Here is a 19,587-nt window from a genome sequence, read left to right as displayed (position 1 = left end):
TTGTTTCAAGACTACAGTTACAGTTAGTTCACTTTGACGGTTAATGCAGTTATTGCAATTCTGTTGTTTTATCACAATGTATTGGTTTATTTACATTTAAAAAACCAGAAGCCATTCATTTACGAATGTGAATGCACTTTAGTTTACATATTTAAATGTTCCAATATTAAGATTTAAATGAGGCTAAATGACATGCTTTTTCTCTCAAATATATTGTTATAATCATTCGTTTCAGATGTACTGGTGTTCAAAAAGTCTTTTTTCAAACTTGAGTCTTGAAAAAGAGGGGGTCGTCTTATAATCAGGGCCGTCTTATATACGGGTCATGTAATATTAAGCTCATACTATCATAGTGGCATATAATGCTGAGTGGGAAAAAATTAACAATACATCAGTAAATCACAATTATTTGTGTGACACTCAATCTTATCCAGAAATTCCTAATTGTGACAGCCCTAACTGCTGTATAATCATATGCCATACTACGTATTACACCTATTAATGATTTCCAATCATCTAAAAGTGCGTCTCCTTTAGCAACTAGGCATGCCTCAGATAACTACCACAAATCCCTCGAGCTCTTCCCAGTCCAAGCGAGGTGAGCATTCCTGATGAGCTATCAAACACTGCCAACGGAATCTGAAATTTCATCCCCCTTTAACTCACCCCGACCTCTGTCTGATTCCCTGTCGGCACTGTGGCGTGTGGGAATCTCTGCAAACCAGACGCACTCTTTGGAGTGGCCGGTAAAATTTCTTGCCAAGTCTGGATTATCCTACCGTCTGTAGTCCAGGTCAACGACTTTAAGAGGACTAAAGTCATCCAAGGAACTTAGTAGAAGTTTTACTTTGCAATTGCATGCGAGAAATAAAATTAAACCTAAAATTGATTTGATTTTTTTCCATGTAAGAGCTCTTCATTTACCGCCACGGAATCTGAAGACTGAACTAATGTACACTACATTTATGAGCTTTATTTATTATACACGCACACAATATCCGCCAGTAATGTTGAGACAGAGGCTAGCCACAGAGTGCTGAATCATCATTGCACCGTTGCTGCTGCCGTTTCTCCTCTTCTGCTCCACTGAAGTTGATGCGTCACAAGAGAGGGGGTGGATGGAAGTAGGAGCCTTTTTTTTTGTTGTTGCTTGCTAAAATGTGGCCCTAATTCTCAGCAAATCTTCTGCTTTCGTGCACCACATGAAAGGTGCAGGCAGCTTTTATTTTAAACCTCAAAAAGTAGTGCTGCCCAGCCAAGGAGTCACCATAGGAGTGGAAAAGAAATGAACAAAACGCCCACGCCTGACCATTAAAAACAGCCCTAGTTTAGTTCAGCTGAAAACGAAACCTGTCCGACTTTTAATTCTGATTAGAATCTGCAATAAAACTCGTGACATGGCCAATTTCCCTACAATTGCCCAAGAGGAAACATGCCGGATGTTTTTTCCTCATATTTGGCTCTTTGCCACTCAAGCATTTCGCTCCCATGAGCTAAAAACTTCCCTGCTCTGTTTAATCTCATTTAGAGACAACTGAGCCAATATAAATTGATACATATCAGCCACTCATTTGAAACAAAGCAGCCATTAGTTTTTTTAAGTAATATAAAATCAATCTAAAAATCTATTTTTTGGAAGTACATCAAATCCTAACTGTGGCATTTATACCTTGCACGGTAAAAGGTATAAAACATTTGGTTCAATACTTGAACCACTGGTAATTCATCATGGGGACTGCAGCAGAAGCTGAATGGAGCTCAACCGGCGAGGCAGATAAGGTCACAACTACTAAACACTTTTGTCCCATCAGCAAAACACAAAAGTGCTGGAATTCATGGGCCCACATGACTGGGTTAATTCCCCGTGTCCAACCCCCCCCTTTGAAGCCGGCTCTTTTGTCCTGAAGGAAAAGGCATGTTGGAAGGCCTGCAGGTCGAGTGGCTCAGGAAACAAGGTTGTAACATACAAAATGCAGTCAAAACATTGTAGTGACTTGGACTGTGACAATAAATCGATATCGCAAGATATCATGTTAAAAAGGTGTCACTGTTTAATACAGAAACCAACAGGTGCTATCATAATTTTCCACTACACTAGCGTCTATGTTAACGCAGTGGCTGCGATTGACGGGGCAAGACGTCACATCCATTTTGAAAACGAATTGGACGTTTAGTGTCCACAATGGCACTAAAAACATCTGAGTATTCACCAGTGTTGTTTCCATCAACGATGAGTACAACGAAAATATTTCGTCAACAAACACTTTTTTCATGACTATGACGAGACGATACCAAGCTAAAAACGTGTTTTGGGAGACTAAAACATCACGAGGCTAATGCCAGTTTTCGTCTGACAAGACGAGAACGAGACGAAAATGCGCAATAGTCTCCGTCACATGTTCACAATGTGTGACAATTTAATGTGTAGTTGGCCTGTATCGTTCCAGTGTCTGGTTGTGTCATTCATGTGACGTGCTGCATTCCCCTGAGTCACCAGTGCGGTGTACTCTCACACACAGGATAAGATATGCTTTCTTATTTTGGCCAGAGAGAATATGCAATGTTGTTTTAGCCTTTAATGGTGTAACGAGTGTAACTCGTTGCATTAGAAAGGCATTCACGTTAGCATTAGGCTAATGCTAAAAAGTTGTTCGAGAGTTAAGAGGACGTTCGCCATTAGCATTAGGCTAATGCTAACGGCGAACGTCCTCTTAGCTCTCGAACAACTTTTTTTACATACAGTTCGTGGCGTCCAGGTGGGTGTAATTAATTGAAACTAATGTACTGTTTTCCTGTTTATTATCACGTGATAGATTTGTACTGTAGATGCTACAACATGTGCTCGTCTGTCAGTGCTCATTTGAAATAGTTGGAAACCTTCATTTACTTCTTTTTGGAACAATTTTTTTTTAATTTTACAGATGAAAACATTTTGAGTAACTGTCGACTAAAACTAGACGAAATTAGTCTTGACATTTTCATCAATAAAAACTACATGAAGACAAACACATTTTGAGATGACTAAATATGCCTCAGACTAATAAGCATTATCGCCTAGAAGATTAGGACTTTGAAGAAAATTAAAAAGGCCCCACCCCGAGATTGGCCAAAACAAGTCCGACAACTGTGGGATCATTGGACTTACGAGGAAGTGAGTAAACCTCATGTTTTGTGTTATGTCAAATACTGGGATCATGGCACACGTTTTGATACGTAGGTGGCTTGCATTTTGTGGCTGACAATGCTCCTTGTCCATGGAGAACGCCACTCGGCCGACGGCCGTCAGCTTGCCGCACACCCCTCTCGGTCCTCTTCACTTGCCCGCCTCGAGAGCGCTATACTCGACTTATTGCCCTCTTCGGGTGCCCGGTGTTCTGTCAAATTTTGCACCCCATCAGAAAATGCAACTTTGTGTTAAAAATGGCCGCAAATACAGTAATTACAAAGTAAACACTACAAACTTTCTTCAAATAAAGGAATATTTACTTAGGTTTGATCATGAACAGACATGTAGAAAAATTCTCCTCAGACACATCCTGCGATGCTAGCTGCACACAACAACTGCACGCTACTCTCTCACTGTTTACATTTTTGCCACGTAGTTAAGCATTAATTTATGCCAAATTCGTGTTGAACATGTATGCTTACGATGTTACTTGTTTATCTAGCACCCGTGGATAACTTATTCACAGCCACAACAGCTTTGAGAGCAAAATACTATAAGGGTGCAAAATTTGGCAATAGACTACTATCCTCGGGTTAGGCTCGGGCAGCTACGCGCTCCTCCGATGTCGGCCGATTTGTCTGGCAGTCATTCTCCAGCTGCTTCCCCGGCAAACGAGCTCTCCTGCCCGCAGCAGGGAAACAACGAGCTGTCACTTGCTCGCCGCCGGGGGGGGGGGGGGGGGGAGGTTACTGATCGGCGAAGACAATCGACAACCCCGCCGCCGTGTGATATAATCCGGGGTTGTTTTGTGTGGTTTTCCAAAGGCGAGAATAAGACTTGAAAATGCCGCTCGGTTCAGGTTAGCATGTCGGATAGCTGTCACGCCTCCTGGTTTGTTTTTGCTCTCCAAAGCCAGGGCAGGGAAATGACAAAAGCCGGACTAACTCCGGTGGCATAAAATATCGTTCGGGATGTGCAAGAAGTCTACAGTTTTGATTATGGCGTAATTTTGCCATGTCGTACTGGATAAATGCATTTTGAATATTTCATATTCCATTTAGCACAAAACTGTTATTTATCATTTATTTAGCAATCGGGGCAAAATACTAAGATAATAAGAATAGCCTGTAAAATGTTGGCGTAGAGCGATTGAAACAATGATGACATTTTGCTGCTCTGTGTCATATTTTCCTCGTTCTGAATCTTCCCTCTCAATGGGCTGGAATTCTAAATCAGCTGAAATCATGACCCTGCCAATGTCATCCTCCAGCTGGGGGCGCTAGAGCGCTATAATGACAGACGTGGCTAAACGGCAGATTAAAAGTAATTTCTCATCATCTGTGCTTTGCCAAATTGTTGTATATAGTCGAATCGTCTCGAAATATGATTCTAATTCACATAATAATGCTATTTAAGACTTTTTTTTATCCTGTCATAGACACTTTAAGGTCATTTTGTCTTTCTTTTAAGCCCTCCCACCACTTCTACGTGTGATCAGTTTTTACGCTACTTCAAAAGGAAAAAAGGTTTGTTTGGCGACACAATGCTACGTCAGCTGGACAAACGTCTGGACAATTAGGTGAAGCCCTGTCTGAACGTTTCAGCAAATTTAGAAATTGGAGTTTAAAGAAGAAACATTTAAACATTTTAAGACATTTTGTGGGCCCTTTTATTAAACACCTCATTCAATGAATATAAGATATTAATGGATTTTATTTCATTCTTGTAGTTTGCACTCTCGCACGCTTGCAAAATGTGGCTCAATGCGATTTGAACTGTTTTTTTGTACCGATTGATTATTTAAGCACAAAGAGATGAGTAAATAGGCCATAAAATAGCAATTATCCTGTCACATCTATCGCATTTCCTCCACTCTCATCATTCATCACTTTTTATTATTTGAAAAGACGGCTTTTAAATCTTTTTTTCCCGTGTTTGATGACTTGTGAGTCAGCAGTGAGTAACTATCTGCTGCAACTGCACAAACCTGCAACACGAATCATCCAACTGACACCCAACTCGTTCAGTGAAAGAGTTCCAACGAAGGCTGGGATAGAAACAAATAGCTAGAATACAACATTTACAAGAGAAATGTGCAGGTACATTGCAAATGTGCACAGACTGAACAAACATGGCGTTCAAATCTGCACTCAAAATGCCTCAAGTCTGGCTTGCTCTCAGGCGTACATGACGAAGAAAGCAGCGATCGGCTTGTACGCCACTAACGTCAACCCGTGTCTGAACCAGTTTCGCTGCATTAACACACGACTGGTGATTACTATCAACAAACAGACTTGTTTGCCTTTGACTAGGTCAAAGAATTTGGCAGGGGCCTCTCGCATGCACTCGCTGGCTGAAAATCACAACTGGACGGGGGTTGGTAGAAGCTGAAAAGCTCCTAAAAAGAAAAAAAAATCAGTGTTTGACAACACCCCTAACTAAATGCCACCTGTATAACTTTTTACTGAGTAGCCTTGGAAGTCTGTCGTCAAAACAAGCGCTCCCCCTTGTGAATTTTTATCCCAAGGCCTGTCGTGCTGGATCAACAATAAAGTTTTACTCCCATCCGTTTCATTTTTATTATTTTGTCAATGTAGCCAACAGTCCTTAAACCATATACAGCGATCATATTATCTATGTATGTCAATTTACAACCACTATTATACAAAAAAAGTCTCTATTTGAAAAAGCAAAACAACCTGATTATCGGATCGTTTGTGTGCATGCACAACTTCTGTACGTCAAAGAGCCATAACAGATCCACTTGAACACTGTTGGTATGTGCTTCCAATTGGTATCATTCATCAAATTCAGTCCTGGCCTCCTAAAATCCCGACACTATAGTACCAGGGAGATTGACGTTGATTTGCATATGATAATACTTTGCTCAAGAGATGAATACAAAACCAACTGTGATGATCTCTCTTGAGTTGGAGGGCCTCTTTATCCAGAGTACACTGACAACAACCTCTCAAAAAGATGTTGATTTGGCTGTGTTTGTGCATTTGCTGGCAATTTAGAGCCTGAAAACACAAACCAGTCAACGCGGAAAATCGTAGTCTGTTAAAACAGGAGCACCAAAACGATATCGCTACATGACATGTGCCGATTACCGGTTTCAAGGTATACCGTGGTATAAAAACGTCAGTTTAAGTACCGCAAATATTTTCCATCATACCGCTCCCAAGGTATTAGCTATTTTTTAATGTCCCAAAAATGCAGGGAGAAATCCCTCGCTTGCAGCTGCAAGGCTCAACCCTCCCCCAGCGGTTGTTGCTCAGTGTCATGGAGTCAGCTGTGCTACACGATGGCTGGAGGAGGTGAAACTCCTTAATTTTATCCCCCCCATCGAAGAAAAAGAAATTGCTGGTATAGGAATACTTCGCCAACAGAAAAGTTACAGACGGCTTGGAACAGGAGGGCTAACCGACATGTAAAACATGTTTGCGGAGGATGGCTGCCGAGGAGGCAATACCTCCAATATGATTTCGCATTTATACAAAATTAAAGGTTAGTAAACACTGTCATGAACGTTTCCCACCAGCTACGAGCGTAAACTCCAGTGTGTTTAGTGTGTCTTACGGTGGTTAAACGTGGGGTTTTTTTTTTGTTTGTTTCTGGCAACTGTCCGTGTTGAGAAAGTCTGTGTGTATCATGTAAACATGATACGAGTCATACACATCTGCTTTTAATGGAAAATAATTCAATTTTTTTGTTCTGATGGTAATATATGCTGAGCTCTGGGTTTAGGCTCACCTAAGGGACTGCATTTATTTTAATTCTATTTAGAATATTTGTTATTTTTCTCTTTGTTATGATTTTTTAAAATTTTATTTTATTTTAACTTAACATTTTAACATAGACTTCATAATTATATTGACTGGTCACATCCGTCAGACACTGCGCCACGCCTTCAAGTAGTGGGCCTGCCCACACCAAGCATCAAGAGGAGTTATTCTCACGCATGCAGCTATCTAACGCCAAATTTAGGTTGAAAAAGTATGAAAGCTGTACCGCATACAAACAGGAAGTATTGTCTCAGGAGTGATTTGTTCGAGGATTCAAGGTAATTATTATATTTTCCGTACCATGCATGGATTTTGAAACGTTGTGAAAAAAAAAATCAATGGAAGAAATTAGTCTCTACGTCATTGGCGTGATAGTTCGCAATATTTACGTAAAATAAATGCTAACTGCACTGTTTTTTTCTGCTTTTAACCAAGAATCGAGACTGTTTTACGTTCATATATATATATAAAGAATTCAGGGATTTAAGCATTTATCCACAAGAATTTTCAACGGAAAAAGCTCTTTGTTTTCATAAGGTGGCTGCAGCACATTCGACATATTTACGTACGTAAAATAAATGCTAACTGCCCGGTTCTTTGCTCTTTTAACATAGAATCCAGACTGTTTTACGTCCATATCTATAAAGAATTGAGGGATTTACGCATTTATTCACAAGAATTTTCAACTTAAAAAGCTCTTTGTCTGTCTTTCCACTCGGTCATCTTTGATATAAATTAATATTAATGATATTAATCGCCTCTGCGCCCCGTCAGTATCATTATGAAGTATATGCATTATACTTATGTTCCAAGTTGCTATTTTTAAAACCCAGATATCTCAAAATAACACATTTCAGAGCTATAATTGCAATACTGTGATACCGTGATATTTTGGCTTAAGGTTATCATACTGTCAGAATATCATACCGGCACATGCCTAATCGTCTTACATACATCAAATTGAAAGCCCCTATTTCACCAACAAGGGTTACTTAAAAGACTGCTACTGATCTGAAAGCAGTATTAGCATTGTCAGCCATTTTTGCAGATCTATGTTAATGTGAAACTTTTTCGAACTGTTGCGTTAGTGTAAACGTACCCTTGGTCCTCGGTGGTCAAAGTGTCAAAAAAAGAAGACTGTCTATTGCAAAGCAGTCGGGATGTGCCAGGTAGCGCACCCTGCTTGTGTTCAGACTATTTCAGTCCCTTCAGTAACCCGTTTTTTTTTTTTTTAAGATGATGATGGAGTGGTGGTGGGGTCAAACTAGAGTCAGAGTTGTAGGTAAACTGAGGCCTTGTGATTATGACCAGATGACAAGTGCTTCCCTGAGAGCGAGGGTGTCAGGTTGGGGGCGGGGGAAAAAGGTGTGCTGACACTGGTGAGCGTTTAAAAAATATTTTACCTTGCCTTGACCTACTTTCCCACCCCGTTTGTGTGTGAGATTTTCAGATGGTGCAACAAACGTCAGCAGATGGCCAGACAAGAAACACACACGTAAACACAACGCCTGACCTACAGTACACTAAGCTGTACACAAACTTATGGACTTATCCATTGCGAGACTATGGGCCAGCAGTCATGGGACATGTCATCACTCAGGTCAGCCAGGGAGCTTGTTAATAGAGGCCCACTCAAATGACTCAGAAATATCCACCCGGGATGCCAAACGGGGGAAAACCCATGCAGGCATGACACGTTACTGAGGTGGAGCTATGAAATGGGTGTGAGTGGCAGTAAAAAATGGGGGAGGGATGTATCAGGGTCAGAAGGGTGGAGTGGAGGTGGTAGGGGGAAGGGTCATTTTGCACTTGTACATTTGGAGGAAAAAACTAATTTCCAAACGTCACCTGGAAGAAGGAGGGGTTATAAAGAGGTCAAAGCAAATGTTTTCCCCATTTTCTACAGCACAATAGACCAAAAAATATGTATTAACCAGTTAATTTGAAATCATTGATTTTTTTTTTCTTGAAGGTGTCTGGAACAGATCGTCACGAAAACATACAGGCTGCGTTTTGGCAAATAAACCAAGGACAGTAGAAACCCTTGTATGAAATTCACCGTTACCTTTTGAAAGCCTCTGTGGGATTCCTCTCACACTCGCCCGGCTGAAGTGCGGCCTGCACGGCCGGATCGCGCACCTTCTCCTCGTATCCTGGCACCAGCCCGCTGCGGCAGATTTGCGCCACCAGGCCACGGATAAAGCTTGCGACGCACAACGTGTCCGAGTCATCCGCCCGGCAGAAGTGGAAAGCTAGGCCCTGCTGATGCAGTCCTCGCTGAGCTCCCTGCGTTGACGTGGGCCAAAGCAGCTCTGTGCACAGAGCCGTTTTCCCGCTACCGGGTCCGCCGACCAGCAACACCCCCCAGGAGTTCCCGCTTTTCACAGAGGCCGACGTCTGGCCACTCGGGTTGGTCACTCCACTGCCGGGAGGCTGCTTACCAGGCGTGCCGGTCACCCCGCTCAGGTTGCTGCTTTTTTCCTGAAGGCAATGCTGGATCTTGTGAAAGACCCATTCCCGGCAGTAAAAGCGCTTCCCCTGCAGCAAACTGGTGTGAGCCATTGTGCTTTGCTGGTTCCAGCTAGTCCTTTTCTTCACACAGCTCCCATCCTTCTGCCGCTCACATCCTCACCATGCCAGGCTGTGGATTTCATCCATTATTATTCACAGGAAAGTAGGTTGCATTTAGATGTGATTGGCCAAAATGTAAGTGCCTCACAGAAGTATCTGGGTCAAAATAATAATAAAAAAAAAAACTGGGGGATCAAAAATGAGGCGAAAAAACAAGATTTTCCACCAACTTTTTCCAGCGTTTTCCCTCTACATGACCCGAGCGCTCCTGGTTGTTATTCTCGCGCCGCTTTAGCATGGCGCTCACGAAGCGTATCGGCTGACAGCCTCGAGACGATTAGCCACGCAGACCACTCGCGTATTTCCACAGATTCATGGCAGTGACCACCTAACGTAGTGTGTTTCCATTACTTTAACACGGATGTTGGCGCCGAGTCATTTTGTCCAAATGTGTCTGGAAAATAAACAGAAGCAAATCATTTGTTAATACAGAATAATGAAGTTTTTATTGATACCCACAATGTGACCCCCAAGCACTAAGCAAATATGAGGTTGCAGTTTTTTTTCCCTGAGTTTACGCTTAATTAACCCCTTCAGACCTGAGCATGCTGCTGAAGGACATGACGTATTTGTGTCTCTAAACCAGGGGTGTCCAAACTTTTTGCAAGGGGGGCCAGATTTGGTGTGGTAAGTATGTGGGGGGCCGACCATGGGTGACGTCCTTTACGTAGAACAATATATTTAAGCAAATTTTAGCAAGCCATTCTGTGTGTCACATTGTTTTATTATTTTTTTTTAATTAATAATTTCTATCCCGCAACTAGCCTTTGTAGCGTTCTCTTTCGACTCTCGGGCTCTTGCGAAATACTGCTGCTGTGAAATTAAACTAGCTTCAAGTTGCTTCAATTTCTCGCTACGTATCTTCCCTGTAATCTTTGTCGTACATGTCAGCGTGTCTTGTTTGGTAATATTGCCTCACATTGAACTCTTGAAAAACAGCGACTGTCTCTTTGCAAATGAGGCAGACACAGCTGTTGCATATTTTAGTGAAGAAATAGTCCAATTTCCACCTATCCTTGAAGCGTCGGCCGTCGCAGTCAACTTTCTTTCCTTTTTTTTGTTGATTGTCGCCATTTTAGAAAATTGGGAGTAAAGGGTCACACGGGGTAATGTTGGTTAGAGTGCTGCTGCCTTTTAGTGGGTAAATGAGGAGCAGCATTTAGTGTGTAAGCTACTTCATATGCTGCTACCAGTACTGCTGACCAATTTATTACGTCTGTGTGCGGGCCAGACGTTATTGATTTTATGACAGGGGCTGGGGGCCGGATAAAATTTGACCACGGGCCGCATTTGGCCCCCGGGGTGGACTTTGGACATGTCTGCTCTAAACCAATAAATACACTGAATTTAGTTGCTATTGCCACTTATGGGAGATAATGGCATGAAACTTTACCCATTGAAATCAAATCGTAAGGTTTAGCATGCCCTCTTAGCTATTTTTGACTCTTTGAAAATGGCTGAGACAAAACACAACTTCAAAAAGGCAAACGTAAGTTTCTTATCAAAACACATTAACATTAAAAATAACCAACGAAAGCATGGAATATGCCCGACTAAAAAATTGCCTTTGTTCTGGTGTTTTGAGTAGAGTAAATATCAGCAATTTTTTTGGGCCCAGCAGAAAAAATGCAGGTCTGAAGGGGTTAATTTATTCAAATTGTGAAAGAACTAGGGCTGCAACTAAAAAATATTTTCATAATCGATTAAACGGACTATTAGTTAAATGATTCATCGTATAAATGTCACTTCCTTCACAATTTACCTTGAATTTGTTTTAGGCATGTTGTAAGTAGCAATGAAGACAAAATGGATGACTATTTCTGTCAACTGTATCGATTATGAAATTTGTTGGAAACCATATTATTAAACGATTTAAACGTTTAGTTGTTGCAGCCTTATGAAGACGCTAGTTTAGACAGTAAGATGTCCGAATATTGGCAAAAATATGAATTTTTGTTTTCCAAGGCAAAAGATTTTTGACTTAACAAAAACATAATGACATCTGATAATATTTACCACCAAGAAGTTATATGTATGTTATAATTTCAAGAATTTAGACAAGTTTAAGTTGATGTAGGTCCAAAATGATTAATCGGTTATCAAAATAGTTGTTGATTATTTCACTAATCGTTAAATTGTCGATTAATTCTTGCACCTCTAGAAAGAAACAATTGATCTACAGATTTAAATACCAGACAAATAAATTAAGAATACCTCTAAGTTGGAATCGACACAAATTTCCTACGTTAACTCATTGTGTGTCAAAAACGTTTTTACGTCTTTCCATAAGGAGTGACGTAGAAATGTCTAAGCCAGGCAACTAAATCTACTGTGAATCCAAAGTTTGTAGACATGGTTGACTCATTCGGGAGGGAATGGTTAGTTCCAGCTCTCTCAGTTAAAATAGATCGGGTGTCTATCACTATCAATGGCAGAAAATGAGTTATTGTCGTACAAAAATGCTTTCATTAATAGGATGAAGACAAATTATAAAAATGAAGAAACATTCCAAGAAACAGTTCAAATGCTCATCTGTAGAGGATAAAGTGTTTTGTTTTTGCAAAGCTGGCTGGTACCAGAAACTAAAGCTGCAACAACTAATCGATTAAATTCGATCAATAAATTAGATGTCAACTAATTTGATAATCAATTTTTACCCTGTTTGGGTCCTTGTTTGTGTGTAATGTGAGGCTGTGCACGCGACAGTGGTTAGAGCAAGAGAGAGAGAGTTCACTGCTGCTGCAACTACTGCTGCTGCTGCTGCTGGGTTGCTGATTCAATAGTATTACTAAGTGATGCGAGTTAGATTGTCTTTTGTGTTATTAGATCCAGTGTGCCTCTGTCAAAGGTGAGTATATAAGGCCAAATGTATTGTTTGTTTTCTTTGCTGAAGAGACGTCACTACTTAGCAAGGAGCCCTAAGCTAGTTAGCGATTATACTAATTAGCGTTTGTATTGCGTTTTGGAGAAACATAATAGCACTTGAGTTATTGTTAGATAGTACAGTTGTTTAATTTTTTTTTTTTTTTTTTTATAAAGAAAGAAACCACACACAGTAACCACTTCATATAAAAACTCAGTCTACTTTCAACACAAACTCAAACTAACTTTTCATACAAGAGTTTGAAATTTGATTTGGATTGTACTGAAGAACAACTGTTTGATAAAGAAAACTGATTTACTACAGTCTGCTGCCTCCTTATTCAATTGTGTTGTTTAGTTTGTATAAAGAAAATAAATGAGTCATTGACACAGTTTATAACAGCGCTTTGCCCACAAGAAAAAAAAAACAACACTTTTTCTTTTTTTATTTGAATGAATAGAACTTTTATCTGCTTTGTGTACTGAGATATTTTTAACTCAAAACCTTTATTAAAAGCTTTAATACATTATATGTACTTGTACAATTGCAGACTAACAGTTAAATCAGGAAGCTGTAATAAAACATTATTTTTGAAGGAAACAGTCATCCATTTTGTCTTCATTGTTACTTACAACATGCCTAAAACTTCAAATTAAATTGTGAAGGTGATTGAAAAAAAGTGACATTTATGCGATCAGTCGTGTAATCGTCTAACTAATCGATTTAAAAAATCATCTTTAGTTGCCTACCAGAAACCTGTTGAGTCAACAGAAACAGGAAGTAGAAGCCGATAAAAAAAGAACTCGTATACGCATGAAATGTTATCTCATCAAACTAACACTTTTGCTTCGTCGTTCTCTAGACTATTTGCACTGGTGGTTAACAAGTCAGTTGCTAGAAATCTAAAACTGTCTGCGTAGCCCTTTGAAATCTTTTGATGATTTAAGGCTATATAAATAAACTTGACTTGACACAACAGTTTAAACCAAGAGCGATTAATTGGATATGAGATATGCATGATCAAAGTATTGATCACGACATGTTGTACCACCACGCGACAACTCAGCAGTTTAAACATGATGTGTGATTCTTGCTGTAAGTGTCCTCCCTCAACCCATAACCCCCACCTTCTCTCCTGTTCCTCTGCAAACATCCATGGCTGGCTCGCAACAAACTGAGTTCTTTGGCAAGCAACCCTAACAGACCTAACAGTTTCTATCGTCCATGTCCACTGTGATACCCCACCCCCCGCCCCCTTTCCTTCCTTCCTTCCTTTGGGCCTTTAAATCCCAAACAGCTCACATCCGCACTCAGCTGCAAAGTCCAAAATGGGGCAAAACCTGTTTGTATACTTAACCTGCACACATGTGATTATTTAGCAGTAAAACAGTCTAACGGGTTATTCTGCAATATAACAAGAAATGTCACATTTCAAGATGGTTGCAGTTTCTAGAATGTACAATTTCAGGCTCATTGTTGTGTCACAGTATTATTAAAACATTTTGGCTACACTATATTAGTGCTGCAAACTATTAATCGATTAACTCGAGTATTCGATTAGAAAAAAAGATTCAAATTAAATTTTGCTGCTTCGAGTATTCGTTAATTTAAAGTGGCGTTGTGATGTTTTGCTTTGAAAGTGTTTGCATTTAGGGGCAGTTTACATGGCGACTCTGCGACACAAAGACGCAATGACTGAGTAGCGGAATTGCCTCGCGTGCATATGGTGTCGGTGAAGACGGAAGGCGAAGATGAAAAATTCTTAATCCTGCCTCGAAAGTGGAAGAATTCGATTGCGGGGGATTGAGGGGGGCTTGCTTCGCATGCATATCAAAGGCTAATGCCGCGCCGGACCCGCGCCGATAACGTCAGCACTCGTACACGTCACATTGGGCGTGTGCAGCAGTGCTATTTAACATTAAAAATTGCAAATGGCGGAACGTCAGCTTTAATTTACTGTTATAATAATATTTTAAAATTTAAATATGTTGAATGTTTCCATTTTTGTGCCTTTTGGAGCAAAAGGAAAATGCCATTGCTTTGAATGGGCAGGCATGTTTTCTTCCTGGCTGAGGAGCCCCGTGGGGTCAAAGTGCATCATTCGCTGTCGCCTTGTAAATCTGCACTGCCCCCTAGGGCTTGGCTTGAATATTACATCGTTTTCATGGTTATGGTTATGGTGTTATACTTATACAGCGCTTTCCACCTTTCAAGGCGCTCATGCGGAATTGCGACATTGTTCGAATGGAAACGAAACCATGTAAATGCACATTTGAAATTTTTCGTCTTCTCGGAGAGCCACCATGTAAACGGCCCCTTAGTTTTATTGATTTGGGTGGATACACGGTCCTCTAGTCTACCAAATTTCACATGGCTGAATCTATCTGCTCCCTGTTAAGACCAACATAAGATAAGTTTTTGTTTGAGCTACTTTTTTTTTTAATGCATTCGTAATTAATTTATAGGTATATTTAGCTTTTTTTGTGGGAATATGTATCCGAACCATTTGTTAAGAGCGTTGTAAAAAAACGTTAGCATTTTATAGCATTTAAGATCGCACACTTTTGCTATGTAAGTTAGCAAACTGTTCTTTTGTTGTACATAGATCATTTAATTTTTTTCATACGTTTGAGGCTCAGCTCGGATATTTTAATTCTTTATGTTCCTTATCCGATTACTCGATTATTCGAACTAACTAGTTCATCGATTAATCGACTACTAAAACAATCGATAGCTGCAGCCCTACTTTATATCAAAAAGACCTAAATTCAAACACATAGTCATAAGATTATAAGCTCTCTTACATTACCATTTTATATGTGAATTTTAACACCTTTTAGTGAGGGATGTATAGCTCATTTTTGAGGTGAGTTATATTTAAGCTATAAAACCTTGCGCTTGTTACTTGTTGTTGTAAATTACTAGGGATGTCTCCTGTCTGATCATGTGATTGGAAATCGAGCTGATTGCACCATTTTTCAGATGATCGGAATCGGGTGAAGGGGTCTAGTTTTTAATTTGAAAAAAAAAAAAAAAAAAAAAAAAACAAGACGTGATTTAAAAAAAAAAGGGCTAAAAAGTAACTAACTAGTAAATAATCTAGAAATACAACAGCACTGCCTCAAAAAAAAAAAAAAAAAAAAAAAAAAAATGTACGTTTTATAGTATAAGAGGAAACAGTACAGTTCTGTATCATGTTTGGAACTTTTGTTTTCGTATCGGATCGGGACTAGGTATCGGCAGATTCTCAAAACCAAGTGACTCAGACTCGGATGCAAAAATATGTGATCAGGACATCCCTAAAAATGAGATTTTGTAATTATAATCAAAATATTCTTACAAGCAGCAAGCTATTTCAACTATCCTGAACCAACATACATAATAACGCCATTGTCATTCTAAATTAATGATGAAAATAGCATGGTTCTGACAAAATTTAATAGAACATCAGGAGACACAAACATGGACCACCAGCCTTAGGTTGCCTACCACTTCTGGAAACGATGACTAGACTTTACAGTCGAGTCAATGGTCAGATACTGTATCTTCTGTCGGCTGAAGACTACAAAAGGCTAAAGTCCTTAGTATGGCCAGCAATACAAACCTCATCCATTCATAACCCTATTATTACACCTCATTTTGGGGGTGGGGAAGCTACAGATCGCTACGATTGCAAGAAATCCACACAAAAAAACATCGGCTGCAGATGTTTGATAGCCGTCGTGCGAACTTCGACAAAGCCAGATGTGGGGTTTCCAACAACGTTCCCCTTCCGTCCTTCCTTCCACGTCCCCCAGCTGTTGTTTGAACCTAGAAACGTCTGCTCACCTCACGCCGACATCTCTCCGTGCCGTGTTTTTGTCCCTAGTCGACACCCCGTCTGTCCATGTTTCAAGCGGCAAACTTCACCCGAGCCTTTCGACCGTCGCCGCTCCAATTTCTTCATCCGCGCAGCATTCGCGTCTTCCTTTGAATTGGTTCTCTTTTTTTTTCTCCCAGCCCTTCCTCTCTTTTCTTCTCGTCGTCTTCGCCTCGCTCACTCCGGTCGGTGCGGGCTCCTCCTGCTGCCCGGCCGATACATACACACAGCTCCCCCGGCGAGCCGACTGTGACTCCCCGCCTACCAAACACTCTTGAACGTTTTCAGTCCGCCGCATGCAAAACACACGCCGGCCCCAGGGCATGCTGGGAGTTGAAGTCTTGCTGGGAGTTGAAGCCTACTCTGCCTGCCTTAAGTATTTTGCCTTGTTTTATTTGCATAATACAAAGTTCAAACGTACAATCGTTTCAAAATTAATATTTCGCCTTTTATCGTTTGAATATTCAAATTTCAGAAAGTTTATTTATTCAATTGACATCATAAAAAAAAAAAAAAATCAGGAAATCAAGGCGCATGATTGTTTCACAGTTTTTGCCAAAAACGTACAGTACGGTTACACAAAAATTTGACCAGCAAAAAGACCTGATATCAAGTGGACGTGAGCTGGGAAACCTCCAAAATCTACAAGAGCAAAATGTTCCCTTAATTCAAAAGGAAATCATCCAAAATGTACAGAAAGTGACCCCAGAATACCCCAAATTGAGCACCAAGTTAGCCAAAAATAACTAATTGCCAGTACCATTGACGGTACTGAACGTTCAATTCATTCTGACTGGAACAGATGAAATTCGTCCCTCCCAGCAGTGGTGTTACCAGGATGCCAGGTGTGGGTGGGCATTAGTCTTACCTGGGGGGAAAAAAAAAAAAAAAAAAAAAAAAGCTACAATGCTCAAGTAGGTCGAAATCCAGCGTAGGGCTACTGCAACTAAAAACATGTTCTGTTTCTCCTTGAGATAACTGTTGTTGTGATTTGGTCTAAACCAGGGGTGTCCAAACTTTTTGCAAAGAGTGCCAGATTTGGTTTCGTAAAAATTTGGGGGGCCGACCTTGGCTGACGTTTTTTACGTAGAACAATTAGGGCTGTCAAAATCATCGCGTTAACGGGCGTTAATAAAAAATGTTTTAATTAATCACGTTAAAATATTTGATGCATTTATCGCACATGCCCCGCTCAAACAGATTAAAATGACAGCAGTGTCATTTTCACTTGTTTTTTGTTTTTCCGCCCTCTGCTGGCGCTTGGGTGCGACTGATTTTATGGGTTTCAGCACTTTCAGGCTTCAGCACCATAATTATTATTGACATCAACAATGGCGAGCTACTAGTTTATTTTTTGATTGAAAATTTTACAAACTTTATTAAAACGAAAACATTAAGAGGGGTTTTACTATAAAATTTCTATGACTTGTACTAACATTTATCTTTTAAGAAGTCTTTCTATCCATGGATCGCTTTAACAGAATGTTAATAATGTTAATGCCATCTTGTTGATTTATTGTTATAATAAACAAATACAGTACTTACGTACAGTATGTTGAATGTATATATCCGTCTTGTGTCTTATCTTTCCATTCCAACAATAATTTACAGAAAAATATGGCATATTTTATAGATGGTTTGAATTGCGATTAATTACGATTAATTAATTTTTAAGCTGTGATTAACTCGATTAAAAATTTTAATCGTTTGACAGCCCTAAGAACAATATATTTAAGCAAATTTTAGCAAGCCATTCTGTGCGTCACATTTGCTTTATTATTATTTTTTAATTATTTAATTATAATTTCAACAATCTAACAACTAGCCTTTGTGGCATTCTCTTTCGACTCTCGGGCTCTTGCGAAATACTATTATGAAATAAACTAGCTTCAATTTCTCACAACGTATCTTCCCTGTAATCTTGTCGTACATGTCAGCATGTCTTGTTTGGTAATATCGCCTCACATTGAACTCTTTAAAAACAGTGGCTGTCTCTTTGCAAATGAGGCGGACACAGTTGTTGTGTATTTTAGTGAAGAAATAGTCCAATTTCCACCTATCCTTAAAGCGTCGGCCGTCACAGTCAACTTTCTTTTTTTTTTTGTTGATTGTCGTCATTTTAGAAAATTGGGAGTAAAGGGTAAAATGGGGTAATGTTGCTTAGAGTGTTGCTGCCTTTTAGTGGGTAAATGATGAGTAGCATTTAGTGTGTAAGCTACTTCATATGCTGGTAGCAGTACTGCTGACCAACTAATTAAGTCTGTGTGCGGGCAAGACGTTATTGATTTTAGGACAGAGGCTGGGGGCCGGATAAAATTTGACCACGGGCCGCATTTGGCCCCCGGGCCGGACTTTGGACATATCTGGTCTAAACAAATAAAAATTTATTTGACTTAGAACATATCCATAACTGAACAGTATGAACACGCGGGTGACATTGTTTTTTTTAGGTAACCTATTGTGGTTCCTCGGTTTAATTATTATTATTATTATAGTTATTCTTTGTTCCGCAGCCCCTTTGAGCTCAATTTGACCCCCTTAGAATGCTTTAAGTCAGGTCAAGACAGGTGCAATCTTTGATACTGTGTAAAGATAAATTCCAAATACACTATGTAGCGCCTCCTAGCAGTCATTCTTTGTCCCGCCGACGCTTTGAGACTTACTTTGACCCCCTCAGAATTCTTCAAAACTCACCAAACTCAACAGCCAGGTGAACACTGGTGAAAACTCTGATAAAATGTAAAAAAATAAAATAAAAAATAAAAATATTCGTAAATGTGTGTAGCGCCCCCTAGGAACAAAACCAACATTTCATTTCATTTTTTTTAAGGTGAAAGAGGAGGTAACAAAGCAAAGGTTAAAACTTAGAACACATCAGTACTATATGAATGGGATACCATACGCGGTGCCCAGACTGTCGTAGTACTACATCCAGTTTTCTTTGGGTGGGCAGAGCGTGTCCGTGGGTGGGCGCTGCCCACCCCTGCCTCCCCAGGTAAAGCCCCTGCCACAAATTGAGCAGCAAGTGAGCCAAAAATAACTAATTGCCTGCCATTGTCAACTTAGAGATACCATTTATTTAAACTGCGAGGACTGGCTGTGAATGCTCGTCCTTCATTACCACTGACGGTACTGAACGTCCAATTCATTCTGACTGGAATGAACAGATGAAATTCGTCCCTCACCGTCAAAATGGACTGGACGTCAAACACTCTCAATGGCAGCCAACGAGTGACCCAAGAAAGTGACCCAAAAATGCCCCCAAACCTAATATAAGGTG

At 40.1% G+C, this 19,587-nt stretch overlaps 1 protein-coding gene across 2 annotated transcripts in view; it reads right to left on the bottom strand.

Annotated features, from left to right (window-relative positions):
- The window catches only part of ankrd50 (ankyrin repeat domain 50), a 64,046-nt gene extending 47,493 nt beyond the window's left edge, over positions 1 to 16,553 (bottom strand). Inside the window, exons 1-3 of one of the 2 annotated variants that reach the window (XM_057849945.1) lie at positions 16,277 to 16,553; positions 9,756 to 9,979; positions 9,020 to 9,595 (exon numbers count right to left, since the gene is read on the bottom strand). In XM_057849945.1, coding sequence (XP_057705928.1) covers positions 9,020 to 9,516 — 497 coding nt within the window. In that variant the 5' untranslated portion in view covers positions 9,517 to 9,595; positions 9,756 to 9,979; positions 16,277 to 16,553. Of the gene's footprint in view, positions 1 to 9,019; positions 9,980 to 16,276 lie in introns of both variants that reach the window. The other variant, XM_057849944.1, reaches the window with a different exon arrangement.
- Positions 16,554 to 19,587: the final 3,034 nt, after the last annotated feature.

The sequence above is a fragment of the Corythoichthys intestinalis genome, chromosome 11 (genome assembly GCF_030265065.1).
Source record: "Corythoichthys intestinalis isolate RoL2023-P3 chromosome 11, ASM3026506v1, whole genome shotgun sequence".
Lineage (NCBI taxonomy): Eukaryota > Metazoa > Chordata > Actinopteri > Syngnathiformes > Syngnathidae > Corythoichthys > Corythoichthys intestinalis.
Note: the sequence above shows the minus strand (reverse complement) of the source record. Positions and strands in the feature narration are given on the sequence as shown.